The 16,975-nt window shown below is 38.5% G+C and overlaps 1 protein-coding gene across 2 annotated transcripts; it reads left to right on the top strand.

The window, feature by feature from the left end:
* The first annotated feature begins 513 nt into the window (after positions 1-513).
* On the top strand, positions 514-15,265 carry LOC111577064 (FXYD domain-containing ion transport regulator 6-like). 2 transcript variants are annotated; one of them, XM_023283141.3, is made up of 10 exons: positions 514-777; positions 4,225-4,310; positions 4,440-4,466; positions 7,733-7,756; positions 7,949-7,972; positions 10,789-10,863; positions 13,870-13,906; positions 14,064-14,101; positions 14,880-14,903; positions 15,008-15,265. In XM_023283141.3, the coding sequence occupies exons 2-9, from the start codon at positions 4,259-4,261 to the stop codon at positions 14,882-14,884; spliced, it is 282 nt and encodes a 93-aa protein (XP_023138909.1). In that variant the 5' UTR covers positions 514-777; positions 4,225-4,258; the 3' UTR covers positions 14,885-14,903; positions 15,008-15,265. The 2 variants fall into 2 exon arrangements, with proteins under 2 accessions (XP_023138909.1, XP_023138910.1); XM_023283142.3 differs by lacking the exon at positions 4,440-4,466.
* Positions 15,266-16,975: the final 1,710 nt, after the last annotated feature.

Below are 16,975 nucleotides of genomic sequence, written 5' to 3'. Positions count from 1 at the left end.
AGGAGCAAAGTTGAGTCTGGCCTGCTCTGTGTTTGCTCTCTGAGAGGGGGAAAATCTGGCAGTTTGGTGTTTTAGGGGGAGAGACCTTGAGAAAAGACAGTTTTCATATAGCCGAGAGACCTCGCTGACAGACTGCAGTGGCCATGAAAGCTCTCCAGTGTTTACGCTTTCACTTCACTGCACTGAACCTCTCTGTAAAAGCCTGTAAATTACACCTTCAGCACAACAAGCTCACTGTTTGATGCTGCTCGTGTCTCTTTATATGTGCCTCTGAGGGGAAATGAGCATGATTTACAGTTCATTACAGAATCATATTTTACTATCAGGGCTGGCACCAAGAAAAAAAAAAAAAAGAAAAATACATGGGAATAATCTCCCCGTGCGGTAGCAGCTGTGATGCACTTCTGCTTGTGTTGTTTACCTCCGGTGTAGGGCAGCCCAGGGTAATTTTTGGGAGTAACTTCAGTGGCACCCCGCCCCCTTCAACTCAACTCTTCACTCTCTCCCTCAACATTCCTCCTGAGACAAGACCAAGAAGGAACAGAGCTTGACTTACTGCAGAGTACTGCTCCATAGAGTGCAACACAGAATAATTCATTTTTAATCAGTGGGGCTTCAAATTTTTTCCTTCTCTCTCTCTAGTCATAAGAGAAGGTTTTTGCATATTTTATTTTCTTGGCTAAAGTAGCAATTAAGTGGGGGGAACTTTTCTTTTTACGCAAAGTTTGGCTCAACTGGGCGGAACTCACATTAGAGTTTATAGGAGGCTGAGACACGGTAAGTTCAACTAAATGTCCAAATTTACGCATCTGTGAAATGAATGCATCACCTTGTGTAAGACACTCAAATCTGCAGGGTAAGAAAGCAAAACATGCTTTTTGGTGCTTTTGTCTTGCAGAGGTCTTCACTTTTTTTCATTCCAGCCGGGTTTCTCGACCGCCAACTAAATGCCTGAAAACATGTGACAGTCTAATTACACAAGTCATGACTTTCGCTGCTTTTACGCATTTTTTTACGCACGAGCCCAGCGTGTATTTTGTCCATTTATCGGTGCATTGTGTGTCATTTTTCCATCTTTCTATGCGCGTTGGTGTCCAGCTCCAGAAATGCCACGCCATCTGAGAAGTTCAATGGAGTTCGGTGTCACACATTTTTACGCTAAGCTTTGCCAGCAAACGGTTGCTGCCAATAACTAAATGTTCCTCAGTGTTTGCCGTGTTAATTGACGAGAACAAAAGCGCTTTGAGTGCTCCTAATTATAAACCTCAAAGTTTATCAATTTTGAATCAGGCGCTTTCAGTGTTTCTGAGGTCTCATCCAACTTGTTTTACGCACCAGAATAAGGTCTCAGGTTTAATTAAACTAAATGATGTCTGTGCAGAACTGCAACACTAGTCTTGCAGTGTATTGATGATGTGTCTATTTGGAATGTAAATGTGCTCTAGTATGAGGCTCGTCTATATGGGTTAATGCAGGAAAATGTGCAATTTAAGCCCCCTTTTCCTAATTACAAACCGTCTGTTAATCCCACTTTATAATAATCCACGGTAATTCATTTTAAATGTTGCTTTATGGGCTTCTTCCCCATCTCCCCATTATACTCCTCTACATCACTCAGAAGGCTAACAAACAAGATTATTGGATTGCTCCTTGTTAGAATAACTCACCCTGTATTTGTTTGATTAAACCTGATTGGCAGGCCTTTGTTGTTAATCCTGCTCCCAGGGCTGAAGTGTTCGTTTCTTTCCACTCCAGCTCCATGTTCACACCCCCACTCGAGTCATGCATGAATCCCCATCAGCGCTGTGGGCCAGGGAGGGGAACCGTCGGCACTGCTAACATAGGCTTTGATCTTCGCAATGCAAAACATTTTATTTCATGGCTTAGATTTAGACTTGTGTAACTGCTAAGCTACCTGCAGTACGTTTTTTTTGTTGTTGTTGTCGTGCCTTGGGATTTTTCTGGTATAATTTTAGCTGTGAAGCGAGCAGAATCGCAACCTCGAAACTGTGGATCTTCTGCAGCGCCCGTGTCCAACACTAGTCCAGTTGTGGAACCCTAGCCTGTAAACATTTGGGTGTAAAAGCATCCAGAGGAATGTCCCAGATAATATATAGACAGAAAAACAGTCCCAGGAGGCTCATGGCCCATGTGTAAACTAGATGACCAAGCAAAACCAACCCCAACCCACTGACCAAATATCAACTGCAACTCAACACCAGCATTGCCTCGCACCCCTCCGCTGGCAAGCTCCATGTTCTGGGGTGCTGAGCCTGAAATAGATCCTCTTCACTAACACAGACTTAAAAGACCACAACATGATCAGATTTGGTCTATCAAGATGGAGCATTGTGTCCCTACTAGGAATAGGGTCATTAACGGGGCATTGCATTGACTTTACTATTAAAAATCTGTTCAGTTTAGCCGTCATGAGAATTAGAAAAGTATGACCATCTCTATGGTTCAATATCAGGCTGTCAACAAGGTCTTATGGAACCCAGCAGTAAGTTGCATTAAGGGAAGGATGAGATCCAGTGTTGTTTTGCAGCTTTGATTTTGACTGTATCATTTTCAGCTATAGTTTCCTGCACATGAATACATAAATAAATGAAGCATTTCCCCTCCATTTCTTACTTACTTATTTTTATCTAAGTTGGCTGTTTGCTAGTTTCTGGAGGGTATTCAAGGTGAGCGGCTGATTTTTTTTTTTTTTTTAAAGCAATCTCCTCTCTGTTCGTAAAACAGTTTAAGCTGCTGAGTTATTTTAGTCTGGATGGGGTCAGATACGGTGAAACCCGACATTTTATGAACCCAGGGTAGATTTTTGTGATTTGTAGTGTAGTTTTATGTGACCAATAGGTTTCTTTTGGCTGGAAATCATAATATACAATTAATGGAAGACAGTAAGCCAGTGCGTAAAATATGGTAATGATAAATTTAAGTTCTTCGGCTCCTTTGTGTCTATCTTCAGCTCTTTGAAGTTGAAGGCTTCCTCTCCATCTCCATCTGGACTCTGGCTATGCTGCTCTGACATCTTTTTATAGTTTTTTCTTCACCATTTCTTTGTCTCTATGTTTCACATCATAGGATAGATAGATAGATAGATAGATACTTTATTAATCCCAAGGGAAATTCAAGGTCCAATGCTGCCCAATGACATCTTTTTCTGCCTGATGTCTTCCTCCATTATCTTAATGTGCTCCTCTTTTTCTCACGATGCCATTTACTTTGACCAGGCTGCCTGAAAAACAGCATCATGTTCCCACCACAGTGTCGGATCATATGAAGGGGATTCTTTTGGTTGAATGCTTGTCCTTTCCTCTCCTCTCCTTGGCCCCTGCGTCCAAGCAGCTCTTTTTTTTTTCCCACATTTGACCAAAGAAAAAAAAAATGACCAAAAGTTTTTATTTGTGTGAAGAAGTTGACTCCTCCATGTTCTTGGTCGGCTGGAGTATCTGTCTTGAGATGTTGCTTCAAGAACTGCTCACATTAATCAGGGTGATCTTACTTGTGATCCTTGGATTTTTCCTGGCCTCTTGTACTACTATTCGTGCCAGTGCCGGGGTCACTTTTCCTTCCATGACCTCTGATATTTCTCACTGTGTGGAACTTCATGTACTTTTTGATGACGCTTTGCACTGTGGCCACTGGCACATGAAAACACTTGGATATGACTTTATAGCCCATCTTGTTAGCAGCCACAGTGCACGTCTCTCCCATGTGATGGCTCATAATACTGAGCTCTCTAAACTCTTTGGCTCAAGTCATGGCTGGTAATTGACTATAAACTGACTAGAGGACTACTGCATCAGTGGTTCTTAATTTATGCTAGAACCTTGTAGAAATTACCAAGACCATTTGGAGTGGTGCAGAAGCTGCATTTTGTCAAACATTTACAACTATTTCAAAGGATTAGAGTAAGTTAGGACATGGCATTTTTAATAAAAACACGAAAAACACACAAATCGTTGAAATGTATCATGAACATCTCAGACACAGTGTCTTATTGTCTTTCGTTGCTTGTTTTCCATCCAGAAGAAACTTATGGGTCAAATCAGGATTTGCTATGCCAAATTTGGAATGAGACTGAATAATATTGCTTCAGGTGGCACAGAAAACAAGCCTGAACTTCATCCTCATAAACCAGAAATAACTCAGAATGTGAGCTTTCACTTATTCAAGTTAAGACATTTATTGTTTCTCTTTTTTGTACATCCTAACAAGGTCTGCATTTGTTCGATTCTTCTGAAGAGGTACGATGGATCTCGTGGTGTTGGTGGCATTCAGCTCCTGGCTGGCTCCTGCACTTGGTGAGCATCTTTTTCCTTAAACATTTAGCAACTTTAAGTCATTCATCATGTTCTTCAGTTATCCCTCATCTCTATAGCTTTGCTTTAAGTTCCTCCAATGCTGAACATGCTGATGTGTCTGTATAACAGGGTCAGCGTTTGGCAGGGAGGTGTTTGGTAAGTTTCCTGCATTAGAGTGGTCACTTAAAACGCATGGCCTTGAGATTTCTTAATCTTTTGCTGCTCTTGGCTTTTTGCCACGTGCCGTTTACTTTGTCAAATGTGTTCAAAATGCCACTCTTTTTTCTTTTTTTTTTTTTGTCGTTGGCGTTGCACTGTTTTCAGCATAATTTGCATTTGTTATTTTTCATTGCAAATGTTTTAGTGCCGATGTTTTGGTTCTGAGAAAAGGCCATGTCAGAGCAGTGTAAACATTTCCTTTTACTGCAGTTTGAATCATCAGTTATTCAGACTTCTCCTGCCAAGTTTTTTCCATTGTTAATGCAGGTCCTGGTCTTTGATTTGTTTCTGCGTGTTCCCTGCATGCCATCAGTCGGCCTTGATGCTAAGCTGATTTGCCTACACTGAGGGGCTTTTCCTCGTCTTTGACTCTTGGGTCAAACCTTATTTTTAAAGACATGTCAACACCAATATGCGAAAATGTGGTGGTTTTTTGTTTGTTTTGCTTCATGGAGGAAAATCATTAGGATTTAGAGCCTGGAAATGAGGTCAGAGTTAACTGTAGCACTGTAACCCTTACTCTCCAGTAAACACAATGCAACTGAATTTATGAAATATTATCAAGTTCAAGGGTTCAACCGTGTACATGGAGCCACATACATTTTGGACGTGTTTCTTTCATCATGTCAAGAGTCTCCACTGCTTATGAGCTGCTGGAATAAGAAAACTCATCGTCTTACTCATCTCCTTAGACATAAAAATTAATATTTTAATATATTCATCAGCAGTTGTCAGAGTTCACATCTAAGCAGAACCATTAGGACTGGCTGACATTTAAAATGCTGTTCAGTCTGTTGAATATTTTAATGACAGCTGTAGAAAAAAAAACATTAATGATGTGAAATGCTGCCGAGCACAAGTATTTATGTAACCTCCAGCACGCTACTCCAAGGTTACATTGTTCACACTCCAAACAGCGATGCTCATATAAACAACGTCTGCTTTGTGTCTCCTACCAGCTGAAGTTGCCGCTTTAATTATTCAGCTTGTGTTGTTAAAGTCGCTGAACATGAGGCAGAAATTGCGATTTAGTTTATTACCGAGTACAGCATGTTTTTGGAGCGTGAGTTTTAGAAAGTGCAGCCAACAGTTTTGTCCCCTGTGGAAGTAGAGAAATGCGACAGATCAGAGGACGGGCTGTACTTTCCCACATTACTGACAGGACACAAATTAGCACAGATCAGGGCAGTAAAGCAAAATATACAAAAATGTGAGTATAAATCATGCACTTGGTATTTTGATGTTTTGCTTTATTATTATTGCGTTAACTTTCCTGAAATCGAGGGAGAATTTGATTCTTATTCAGACCAAGTGGAACATGTAAAGTCATGTGAAAAAGTAAGTTTGTCCCACGGGAACTGTTGCCTTTTTTGACATATTTGGACAAGCAGACATCGGATCCTCTTTGATGCAATGCCTGACATGTCAGAGGTTGAAATACGACTAGTCTGACTCAGCACATATAGACTGAGGGTCTAAGTCGGCCATTTCCAGCATGTATTTCAATGGCTTTCTCCTCTTCTTCCACTATCTGTGTTGTAACTGTTTTTTTTAAATCCCTTTAGCTACGGGAAAGAAGAACAACCACCAAGGTAGCAACGCACATGCGGGAAACGTTAAGTTTTGCAGCAGATTCGGATCATGCATTAAGGCTGGCCTGCTTGGTTCTTGATGCTTGTTCCCCTTCGTGCAAATGTTCCACCGAAACATTTTCACCCCAACGCTATTTTGTCTTTCGCTCCTTCCTGGTTTTAGACAGTTGTGATTGGTTTAAGGAAACACAAACAAGCTGGAATGTGATTATGAGGGGCAGTCAGTCCGTTCTCCAGCGCTGACACGGCGCTGTGGAGATCCGTCTGGCTATGCAAGACTAAAATAAGACACTTTCCCACCTGTCACTCCCTACAGAGGTTCCACTCACCGTTCCAATCCGAATCTGGGGCCCTGATTCTAATTTTATGTGTGATAGATGTAGGGTTGTACTTACTGTTTCCATGTTTTTTTTTTAATGTATTTAAATAGTGAAAATGACTACAAAATGCCAATTTACGTGTGACTTTTTCAAGAATATCACCTTCATCTGTTGGTGTTTGTCCAAGTATGTCAAAAGAAAAACAATAATGTCCAAGGGATGCACTTAAAGCAGAACAATATGTTTTTTTCCTGCAGTAATACAGTAAAATATAGAATTTTTCACAACATGAGTTGAGTAACTGGAAGTAAATAATTGTTCTAGAATGATTGGACTGATTTGGTAGACAAGTGCATCTACATCAACAACAGCAAAAAAAATCTTTTCAGATTTTTAATAATGTGGCTGAAAAAAGCCATTTGGAGCCTTCTTTATTTGGTGTTATCACCAAAAACAGTTTTTTTGCTTTGGGTGGCATTCAGATCCGACTTTGCACTTGGCATATGGAGCTTTGTGGTGCTGTTTCAAATGGTCAAACTAATTATTGCCATTTTCCCATGTCAACATGTCACTGTCAACATCATCTATTCTGTAGCCGAAGTATTTCCATGCAACTGATATTGTGTTGGTCTTTTTGTAAACAAATTTTCCATTTCATTGTTTCTTTCCTGTTTCTTGCTCATTTTGCAGTGCACATGTGGAGCCTGCACGTCAACAAAATCAGCGTCTTGTGAATAAAGTGTTAAATCAGAGTAAATGATGTTCTATGAGACAGATTTCTCGTGTAGATTTGTTGTGGAAAATGACAACTGTGTGAGTTTTCTTTTTAAATCAAGCAGCAAAAACTGGAGCATGATGTGTTTGAGTTCATTTGAATTGTTTCAGTCTGCTCTTCTTGCATTCACACATCCCAGTATTGATGCTGAAACTATATATTTTGCCACTCTAGGACACACTTACTTTTTCACATGACTATATAGTTATCTTTTTCTTAAAATATGTTTTGTGTGGGGAAAAAAAAGACACTGTGGGACTGTGAGTGTTCGAAGCCATTTCTCCTGAATTCATTATCCACAAATTATTCCTCTTTATAGGATTATTATAACCCAGTGTGTATACTTTTGCATAAATACCAACTGGGATTTGAAGGAGGCGTGCACGCTCTCTGGAGAGTGAAATTTGCTCCACTGCTGTCAATTTTGCCATTTGCTGACATGCACTTAATTCCCAACAGGGGAATTTGTCATAAAGACTAATGCTTTTTTTTTTTTTTTTGCTTCTTTTTTCACAGCTTCTGCAGCAGATGAGGATAAAGGTGGGTACCATTTGAACTACACCTTAGAAAAGTCAGATTAAGATAAGCTGCATGTGGCCGACACATAAATTGGTGCAGATGATGTGTGGATGGATGACTGAGGCCCTGAAAGTGCTGAGTAGCTGTCAGATCATGAGGACTCTGTGAAGTGTGTCACTGGGTAAATCTGCTTCTCGTTTGTTCTCCCACCAGACTACGACAGCGCTTTTCAATACGGTGAGTGCTGAGCAGATGAACGTGGTCTTTTAATCGCCGACCCTCCGCACAGGAAACATCTGGGAGGTTCAGATGAGTTTGCACGTTTCACGTGTTTTTCCAGACAAGCTGGAAAAGTTTCACCCAGAGGCCGAGCTTCTGGAGTAGCCCCAATGCAAATACTGCAGATCCTGTCCAATGGCTTGTAGAGACAATCTAAGAGACCATTCTTTTGATGACAACTATTAGATGTGTGCTTGTTCTTATATTTTTTTCTCTTTTGCAATATATCATTTTTGTTTGTGTTTACATGCCCTTATTCTGTGTCCTGCTGCAGTCATTCCCAACTTTTTTTGTCGGACGTACCATCATAGGCCCATCAGATGAGTTTAAAGCAGCAACTAATGATTAGTTTTTTTGTTAATTAATCTGTGTAGTAATTTAGTAATAGTAATCTGTTATTTTTCACAATGAAACAAAAGCTGCTTGGTTTATAAAACATCCAAAAATAGTGAAAAATGTTGAGCAGTGTTTACATGACAAACATCTTTTTAGTCCACAACCCAAATGCACTACCCTTCAAAAATCTGGGGTCACCCAGACAATTTCATGTTTTCCATTAAAAACTCACACTTTTATTCATGTGCTAACATAATTGCACAAGGCTTTTCTAATCATCAATTAGCCTTTCAACACCATTAGCTAACACAATGTAGCATTAGAACACAGGAGTGATGGTTGCTGGAAATGTTCCTCTGTACCTCTATGTAGATATTCCATTAAAAATCAGCTGTTTCCAGCTAGAATAGTCATTTACCACATTAACAATGTCTAGACTGTATTTCTGATTCATTCAATGTTATCTTCATTGAAAAAAACTGCTTTTCTTTCAAAAATAAGGCCATTTCTAAGTGACCCCAAATTTTTGAACAGTAGTTTTTCTTTATAAGAAAGGATGAAGCAGATTAATTGATTATCAAAAATAGTTGGTGATTAATTTAATTGTTGATAGTGAATCAATTAATTGAAGAATCATTGCAGCTTTACAAGTTCCATGTCTCATAGAGGTGTACAGTTATCTTCTAAATGTATTTATTTGACTAGTTTTTAAACTACTTCAGATATCGTTTCATTTCATTTTTTTACAGTTGAAACTGATAAACCTGGATGGTTCAACCATGTATCCATCACATTTAACTCACCATTCCAACTATTTTTCTTTATTTCCAGTAAAAAAAATGTCAACTGTTTAAGTGTTTTAAGCCTTACAAGCAAACAGGCAAATCTGCTTATATAGCTCCTTATCATACAGGCAGATTATTAAAGTGTTTAACAAGCAAATGTAAAAAATATGATGAAACTTTTAATTAAGTTTGAGACTTAATGAAAAAAATGTAAGGAATGGACTCAGATTGCTTAAAAAAGAAAATCAGAGCGAATAAAAGCATCTAAGAAATAAAATGTACAATAATATAGAGAAGAAATTAATTAAAACTAAGTGAATTAAAGTGCAGACAAGTTTAATAAAAGTATAGGCAGTTTGGACGGGACTCTGAAATGACACAATTACTTGAAAGCAGTGGAAACAGTCTCTTTGAAATTGCAAAATTTTGGGCAAATCCACGTTCCAAATGGTGCTTGTCTATATCAAGAATTTATCCAATATTTTTGCTACATTTTTCCATAATTTATCTATAAATTATACTCAGTTTCAGACTATTTCTTTCTTCTAAATATCTATATTTGTACCTCTCACTGCAGTACTAAACCATGTTCAGCTTCAATCCTGTTTAACATTTTTAACGTTTTTGTATTTTCAAAACAAATTTTTAAAATGCTCATGTGCTCATAGTAAGTTTTACATGCAGCGATTTGATTAAAGCTTAACTGTTTGCTTGTTGGTATTTATCACAGTGTCAGGTCTTATTATATCTCTAATCGAGCGGATTCATGAGTGCTTTAATGCGGAAAATGGAACAGTTTTTTTAGGAGTTGTAATTATTTGGTAGATAATGTGTACATATGTAAATTTTAAAAAAGGGAACATTTGTATTTGTTATGTACACTAGTTTTTGTTTGTTAAAGAGCCTTCCTACTCCACTGGGCTCCAGACCCACTGTGGACAGAAAGCCCCATCCCTTCATGTTTCCCATCCTGGGAGTCAGACACCCTTCAGGGGGTCCCACGATAAATCTATGATGTTCCAAGATATTTACAGCTTTCCGGAGAGTTTTCTTTTTTCCGTCATGATATCCTTGGAGGATTTCATGTCTGTTGCGCACAGCATAGGGCCAAAATCAGACCCTGTCTTTCTGTCTTTCTTTTTCTGTCTTTGTTTGTTTCTTTGTTTGTCTTTCTGTCTGTCTCTGTCTATCTTTGTTTCTTTCTGCCTTTCTTTCAATATGTTTCTGTCTTTCTTTATTTTTCTGTCTGTCTATGTATTTCTGTCTTTAATTTTTTAAATTCTTTTTTTTCTGTCTTGTTTGTTTGTCTTTCTTTCTGCCTTTCTTTCATCTTTTTTCTTGTTTCTTTTTTCTGCCTTTCATTTTCTTTCTCTTTCTTTCTTTCTTTCTTTCTCTCCCAGCTTTTATTTGCACAGTCGACTAAAGAGTTAAATCAGACCTTTCTGTTTCCAGTTTTTGTGACTGCGGCTCGCAGGAATGTGTGGCGTCCCGATGCACTCATTTGGGGACTGTAGAATATTCCTGCAGTGCTGCTCATGAATCAAAGCGCAATTAAAAACCACACAGAGAAAACCTCAAAAGGCTTTTCAGTGTGTTATTTAGTAACTGAAGGCTTTTCAATGCCATCACTCTAAAGTCTTTTCTTCATTCCAGATTACGAATCTCTGAGAATCGGCGGCCTGGTTTTCGCCGTGGTACTCTTCCTCCTTGGCATCGCCCTCATCGTCAGTAAGTATACGACCCGGTGAAGTGCACAGCAGATGTGGTATTGGATGTGTCTGTGCCGCCACACGGTGATCCCACTATGTGTCAATTGACCTCACAGCCTCTCAGACTCGTGCAGCACTGAAAAAGCAAGCAAGCAGGCTTCAGTATCCTCTTATTTCTGGTGGGAAGACGAACACATGCTGCTTGCACAAGGCCACCGCTCTCATGCTGCCTCTATCACAGCGCTGTGGCCTTCATGTCTCATCCCTTTTCTCACTCATAGTGTCCTTCCAAGATTCCTCCTCCTCCTCCTCCTCCTACCTGCCAGCACATGCTGCTGCTGCTGCTAGTGGTAGCCCTGAAACCAAAACCAGCTGATAAATAATTCAATGGGACCCACACAGTCTGCTGCTGCTGCTGCTCATAAAGAGCAGAGTGGGATTCTAACTGCACTTTATCAAGACTTTTTTTTTTCTAAGTGTGAAAAATATTTATGAGCAATGGAAATATACACAAACTATTCACAGGCGCATGAAACTAGCTGATTTCATTATAATCGAATTAATTATTCATATGTAAATCACAATGCCCAACAGTTTGGCTGCTGTTAATCCATTAGTTTTGTTATTACAGGTATTTCATATTTGATTGACGGGTGTTTTGCTCTCTGAAGCCCAAGCTGTTTCTAGGCTTTGTAGGTTTGCAGTGTAAAGTTTTGCAACTCTGTATAAACAGCACAACCATGACTAGAAGGAGAGAGAACTCAGAAATATCTGCTGTGCAGCCTGACACAGTTATAGTGCAATAAATCATAAAAATAGAGACAAAAAACTGGATTCCTTGCAGCCTGCAGTTCAGCCCAGATCAGCTGACTAGTCCCTTAATTTTTGTCACAGGACTACTGGTCACAGCTGAGTGGCTCTGGGCTTTTCAGTTGCCAGCACTTTAGTTTTTAGTGGTTTTTTTTACAGAATCTGGTCAGAAATAACATTGTATTTGTGGCTATTTTTTGAATGAGATTATGATGAAATATTTTTTGTGGCTCAGACGTGGTTCATTTTCTTGATGGAACATATGCTTAGTTAAAAGACTGTTTGAATGTTGAAAATTAGTTCTTTTTTCAGTTTTTACTGTTTCTGGCTCAGATAAATGGTATAATTTATGTGGATTTTCTTTTAAATAAAGAAAATAAATATGCCTTTTTAATCCACCAGTGGGTGTCGGCGAGATAAACTTTACAACAGCAGCATCAAAGATAATAATTATGTTTGTGCCATTTGCTTAGGAAACACAAAATACTAATTTGCTCCTTTTACCTCAAATGTGTCTTAAATTATATCTGTGTTGATATTCAAACTTTTCAAAGTTACAGATTAGGCTCTTTAGGTTTTCAAGATCAACTGATGAACAGATGAAAGTCTGTTTGATTCTGATTTAATCAGCACTTTTAAAAATATGACATCAAATGCTACAATGGCCAAGGGCAAGTCTTAGAGGCAGCATTTTGAAGAGAACATGAAGGCAGCAAACCCTGGAAGATTATTATTTGCCGCTTGGGAAGAGAAAAAAAAAGATTTTGACGGACAGCCTTATGCAACCTTGAGCACCTCCTTGTGTCAAAGGTAGTGAATGTAAGATGAGTTAAAGTTTTATTCTTAGTCCTGATGGTGCAGTATGTAGGTCATAGCCTGGTCTGGGGTTTCTCACTGGCTTCCACTGCCAAGAACGCGCCTTGCTCCATACTTGAGGTTGCAGTAGCTTGTTGCTGTAACTGAAGAACCTTATCCACCTTATTTCTATCTCACACTAGGGAAAAAATGTATTTATTCATTTTTTTAAAAGTATTTTCGGAGAAGATTGAGGTATATATGGATATCTAAAACTTGTTTTGACAATCTGAACACCAAATCAGTTTTTGAAAGCCTATTCTGTCTTTTTAAAACACAGCCAAAAAGTGGAAAAACGGACAGAATTTTCATTTTTCCTGACTGTCTTCAAATGCATCATGTGCAACATGTGGTTCAATCAGAAAAAAAAATCACCATATCTAAGCTTAAAATCGTGATATTTCATCAGGATTGCTTTATCTTGCATGACTCATTACAAAAAAATGGCAAAAATAAATGTTTGCACTTGATCCTGTAAAAAAAAAACAAAGGATTTTGCATTTCTATGCAACTGAGAACCAATAGTTTGCTTGACTGTCACATGACATATTCAGAGACTTTTCAGTTGAACTGCAGGCAGTGTTTACACGCTTCAGAGAGGAGACCAAGAGGAAAGTAAAACAGATTTGAGCCATAAAATCAAAGCAGAATGGCACAAAAACACTGTACAGTGAAGCAAGTTGTTGCCCAAACAGAACATTTTCACTTTAAGCATCAGCCTTTGGAAGATGCCAGCTAAAGTCAGGTCATCAGAATGACCTCAGCTGGCTTCTACAGTGATACCACTCTGGCTTTACAAGCTGGAAAATAATGACCAGAAATCATTCATTTGAATCAGACACTCTTGGTGATTTGAGATGCCCAAGATGTTTTGTGGATGTAAGAATAATAATAATGAACAAACACTGCATCATCTCTGACATTTAGAAACGACTGACGTGGGTCTAAATGAAAAGAGGTTCAACGTTTTAGCTCTTGGCTCGCACATAATAGAAATGCTACTACCCAGAAGTTATTCAACATGCCAGCTCATGTATTTTTATTTAAACAACTGAATTTTGTTTCGATTGAGTTACATCAATGTAATTTTGAGCTCACGCCAGTAAATTGGGAGCTTGTGAGGCCTCGCCAGGCTTGCAGCCCAGATGAGCTTATGGGCACCGGCTCAAGTCTGCATTCATGTTTCCATCAACGCTTGGAGCAACCTGCTCCTTTACAACTAAAGGAGGTGTCAGGGGCGCACAGCTGGCAGCAAACAGGCTCTTTAGAATTTCTCGTGTCCCTTTTGTACGACAGCTCAGTGAAAGTGGCAACATCAACCTGCATAATTGTTTTTCTTGTGTTTCTGCCAAAAAAACAGGCCGAAAATGCACCTGTTCAAAGACTGACAAGTCAAGGTGAGTTAAGTGAGAGTGAATGAACAAAATTTGAATCCAATTTTAAGATTTTTTTTTTTTTTACAGTGAAAACATTTTAAATGTAGAAGACATTTTCCATTTTATGTGCAGCTGTTAAATTGTTGTTTTTCATTATTTATCCATTGATTCTCCTCAGATCCAAAGGCCCTGATGTGGAATCAGGTGTCCCAAGAGGTAAATATTTTTCTTTCTTATATTGCAGGTAGAAATGTTAATTGACTCTCAAGTAGATATATTCAAGGCCTGAGTTATTTAAACCCACATCACATTTTGATTTAGTGATTTTTTTCTTTCAAAAGTAGATTTCTTCTGGCTAGAAATTAAATAAACAAGTGACAAAAGACAGGAAAAATTTGCGTTAGAGATATTATTTGATGATTTTAAACTATTTTTGTTTTTTTTTTCATTTTTACTAAACATGGCATTATTCACACTCTTTCTCTGTAGCCAATTTGCCACCACATCATTCCACTAGGAATTTAGTTTTTAATTTAATTTATTGACAAAAGAAAACAACAACAAAAAACTATTCAATACAATACAAAAACAAAAGTTTCCAAACTTATTAGAGAACTAGTGCATCAAGCTGTTCTTAGTTTAGTGTATTAGAATGTTTTTGAACATTGTAGAAAGTACCAGGATGTCTGAAATGGGAAATAAGCTGCATTTTTAAAAATGAACAAATAAAAAAAACTGACAACAATTTATAATGATACGAATAATTTTATACATGGAGGTACAACATTGTTAAAATTCATCATTAACATCTCTACCATAATTTCCTGCTTTCTTTGTCAGTATGTATGCCGCAATTTGTCAGAAGACACCTGAAAATGTAATTAAAATTCACTATTAATCAAAACTGGCATGGGTATGAATAATTTGGGGCTTAAATATACAGTGCCATCTTTCTTTTTTTTTTACAAAAAATAATCTAATACTCTTTCTGCAGCTTAATCAACACAGAAGCAGAACTGTAAGTGTTTATCAAACATCTGCAGATCTATTTTCATTAATAAAGAGCTGAAATATATTGTTTCTTCAAAAAAAAAAATCTCTCCCCTTCTACTTCTTCCACAGTTTCTCTAGAAGTTGCCATTAGGTGGCAGCAAATACTGTGATCACAACAGAAGACAATCCTTCCATGGCCACACATGGAGCTTTCTTCACTTTCAGAATCTTACTGTACTCCTTTTTCTCCTTTTTTTTATGTTTTTATCACCAGTAACTGTTACTAGATGATGTGCCAACTTTATACGGTAGTAATAGTTTGATTAACATTTGTATTTTTGTGATTTTCAGATTGATACAAAATAATAAAGCCGATGTCTAAAAATGCATACTTCTTCAATTTTCTTTTTTTATGCTTGATTATTTCATTTTCTGTGAGATTAGAAGTAAACCAGGGACCACAGCCCTTTATTATACTGCACTCCTGCTTCTGCTGACACTGCAGACACTTCAGTTGCACATGCAGTAGTAACTAGCAGGAGTGAGTGTGGAATGATTTATGTGCTGCATTGGGCTGCTTTTGAAGAGGCTGTTGTAAGGGGGGAAAAATGCATCACATTTTGCCTATCTCTGTGTTTAATGCTGTTTAAAGGCAGGTTTTCCACCATAGTGAGCTTGGCAGCCTCTGTGAAGGTAAAAGCTGCACATGTAGGCTGTATTTTCCCCTCGGAGTTGCAGGAACAGGCTGACTGCACTGCACAAGAAACACAAAGGGAGGTAGAAACTGGTGCATTTTCAGCATACAATAGCTCAGGAAGCTGTACAGAATATTCGCGCAAAAAGAAAGACAAATTTTCCTAATCACCACACAGTAACCATTCACCATGCTGCATGATGCTCAGCAGATCATTTGTCATGTCTGCTTTTCAGTGAGATAAAATCCACTGTCTTCTCTACTTTTTGTCCTAACTTTGTGTTGTCATGGTGCACACTCCCTGTCCCCAGTAGCTGCAGTCTGGCAGTTTTTTCAATGCTGGGATTACCCCAGGATTGCACCACTGGCTTTAACTGTGAATGCAGTGTTTCACCAGCAGAGGGGTCCCTGCTGAGTCTACGCTGAAGGTTCTCCAAGCTGCTCTGCCTGCTGCGCTGTCCAGTTCCAACCATTTCATATCCAGTCTTTAACCGCAGCCCAGCAACCTGCTAAATATCTAAGAGACACAACTCTACCACAGCATCTCTCTGCAGTGCAGCCATGGCCACCACAGGTTAGTTTTTCCCCTTATTTTATGGGATTTAAAGGGTGTAACATACAGGAAAGAAACGGTTGTTTTACAGAATGAGAGAAAAGTACTTGTGTGGTTATTGTGTACCTTTTATTTCAGGCAAAAACTGTTTATTTTTCATTTTCATGCAGTTGATCAGTTGAGTGAATGCATTTGCCAATGCACAGATCAGTGCCATAACAAAGGGAATTCTTAAGTAAACTGCAAAGGAATGAAATAAAAGCTGCCAACTCAGCCACTTAAATCTGAGGGTTCAGCAGCATGCAAGCTGCGTTATTGACATCCAGCTATCGTAACAATCTGGCACCGACTGCAGCCTGCAACACACAGATCTGCAAAATAAGCCACTGTTTTGATCAGGAGTAGAAACCTTAATACTGTAATAAGAGCTCCCTTAACTTCAAACACTTTTTCCATATTCAAGCTGTAGTTTTTTCTCTGCTGGTGTGATGATACCTCAGTATCCTGCTGCTGGCTTGTAACCCACTTTTTCTGCTGAGCGAAGATGCTGCATTGAGCCACTCTCAGTGGGGGAAAAAAAAAAATTACTCGAGGAGTTGTGGAGCCAAGCCTGCAGATCTTAGGAGCTGGAATCTTTTGTGTCTGTTGTTGTGGATTAAAAACTCACTTTTAAAGCTTATCCATGTGGTTTATGCTGAAATGTCCACCTTTATTTTTATTTGCTGTATAACTTACACAACTTATTCTTTGCAGAAACAATGTTTCCTGACCAAAGTGACTTTGATTATGGTAAGATTTTCCAGAGTTACTCATTTCAAAAACCAAATGTTTCATTTATTATTGAAGTTTG

The sequence above is a fragment of the Amphiprion ocellaris genome, chromosome 9, assembly GCF_022539595.1.
Source record: "Amphiprion ocellaris isolate individual 3 ecotype Okinawa chromosome 9, ASM2253959v1, whole genome shotgun sequence".
Taxonomy (NCBI): domain Eukaryota; kingdom Metazoa; phylum Chordata; class Actinopteri; family Pomacentridae; genus Amphiprion; species Amphiprion ocellaris.
This window is presented reverse-complemented; position numbering and strand designations above follow the sequence as displayed.

Excerpts from the sequence above, each read along its gene's own strand:
- LOC111577064 (XM_023283141.3), top strand. The coding sequence starts at position 4,259 with ATGGATCTCGTGGTGTTGGTGGCATTCAGCTCCTGGCTGGCTCCTGCA. Across the intron at positions 7,757-7,948 it reads TGCAGCAGATGAGGATAAAG|ACTACGACAGCGCTTTTCAA; the intron begins GTGGGTACCATT and ends TTCTCCCACCAG. Across the intron at positions 7,973-10,788 it reads CGACAGCGCTTTTCAATACG|ATTACGAATCTCTGAGAATC; the intron begins GTGAGTGCTGAG and ends TCTTCATTCCAG.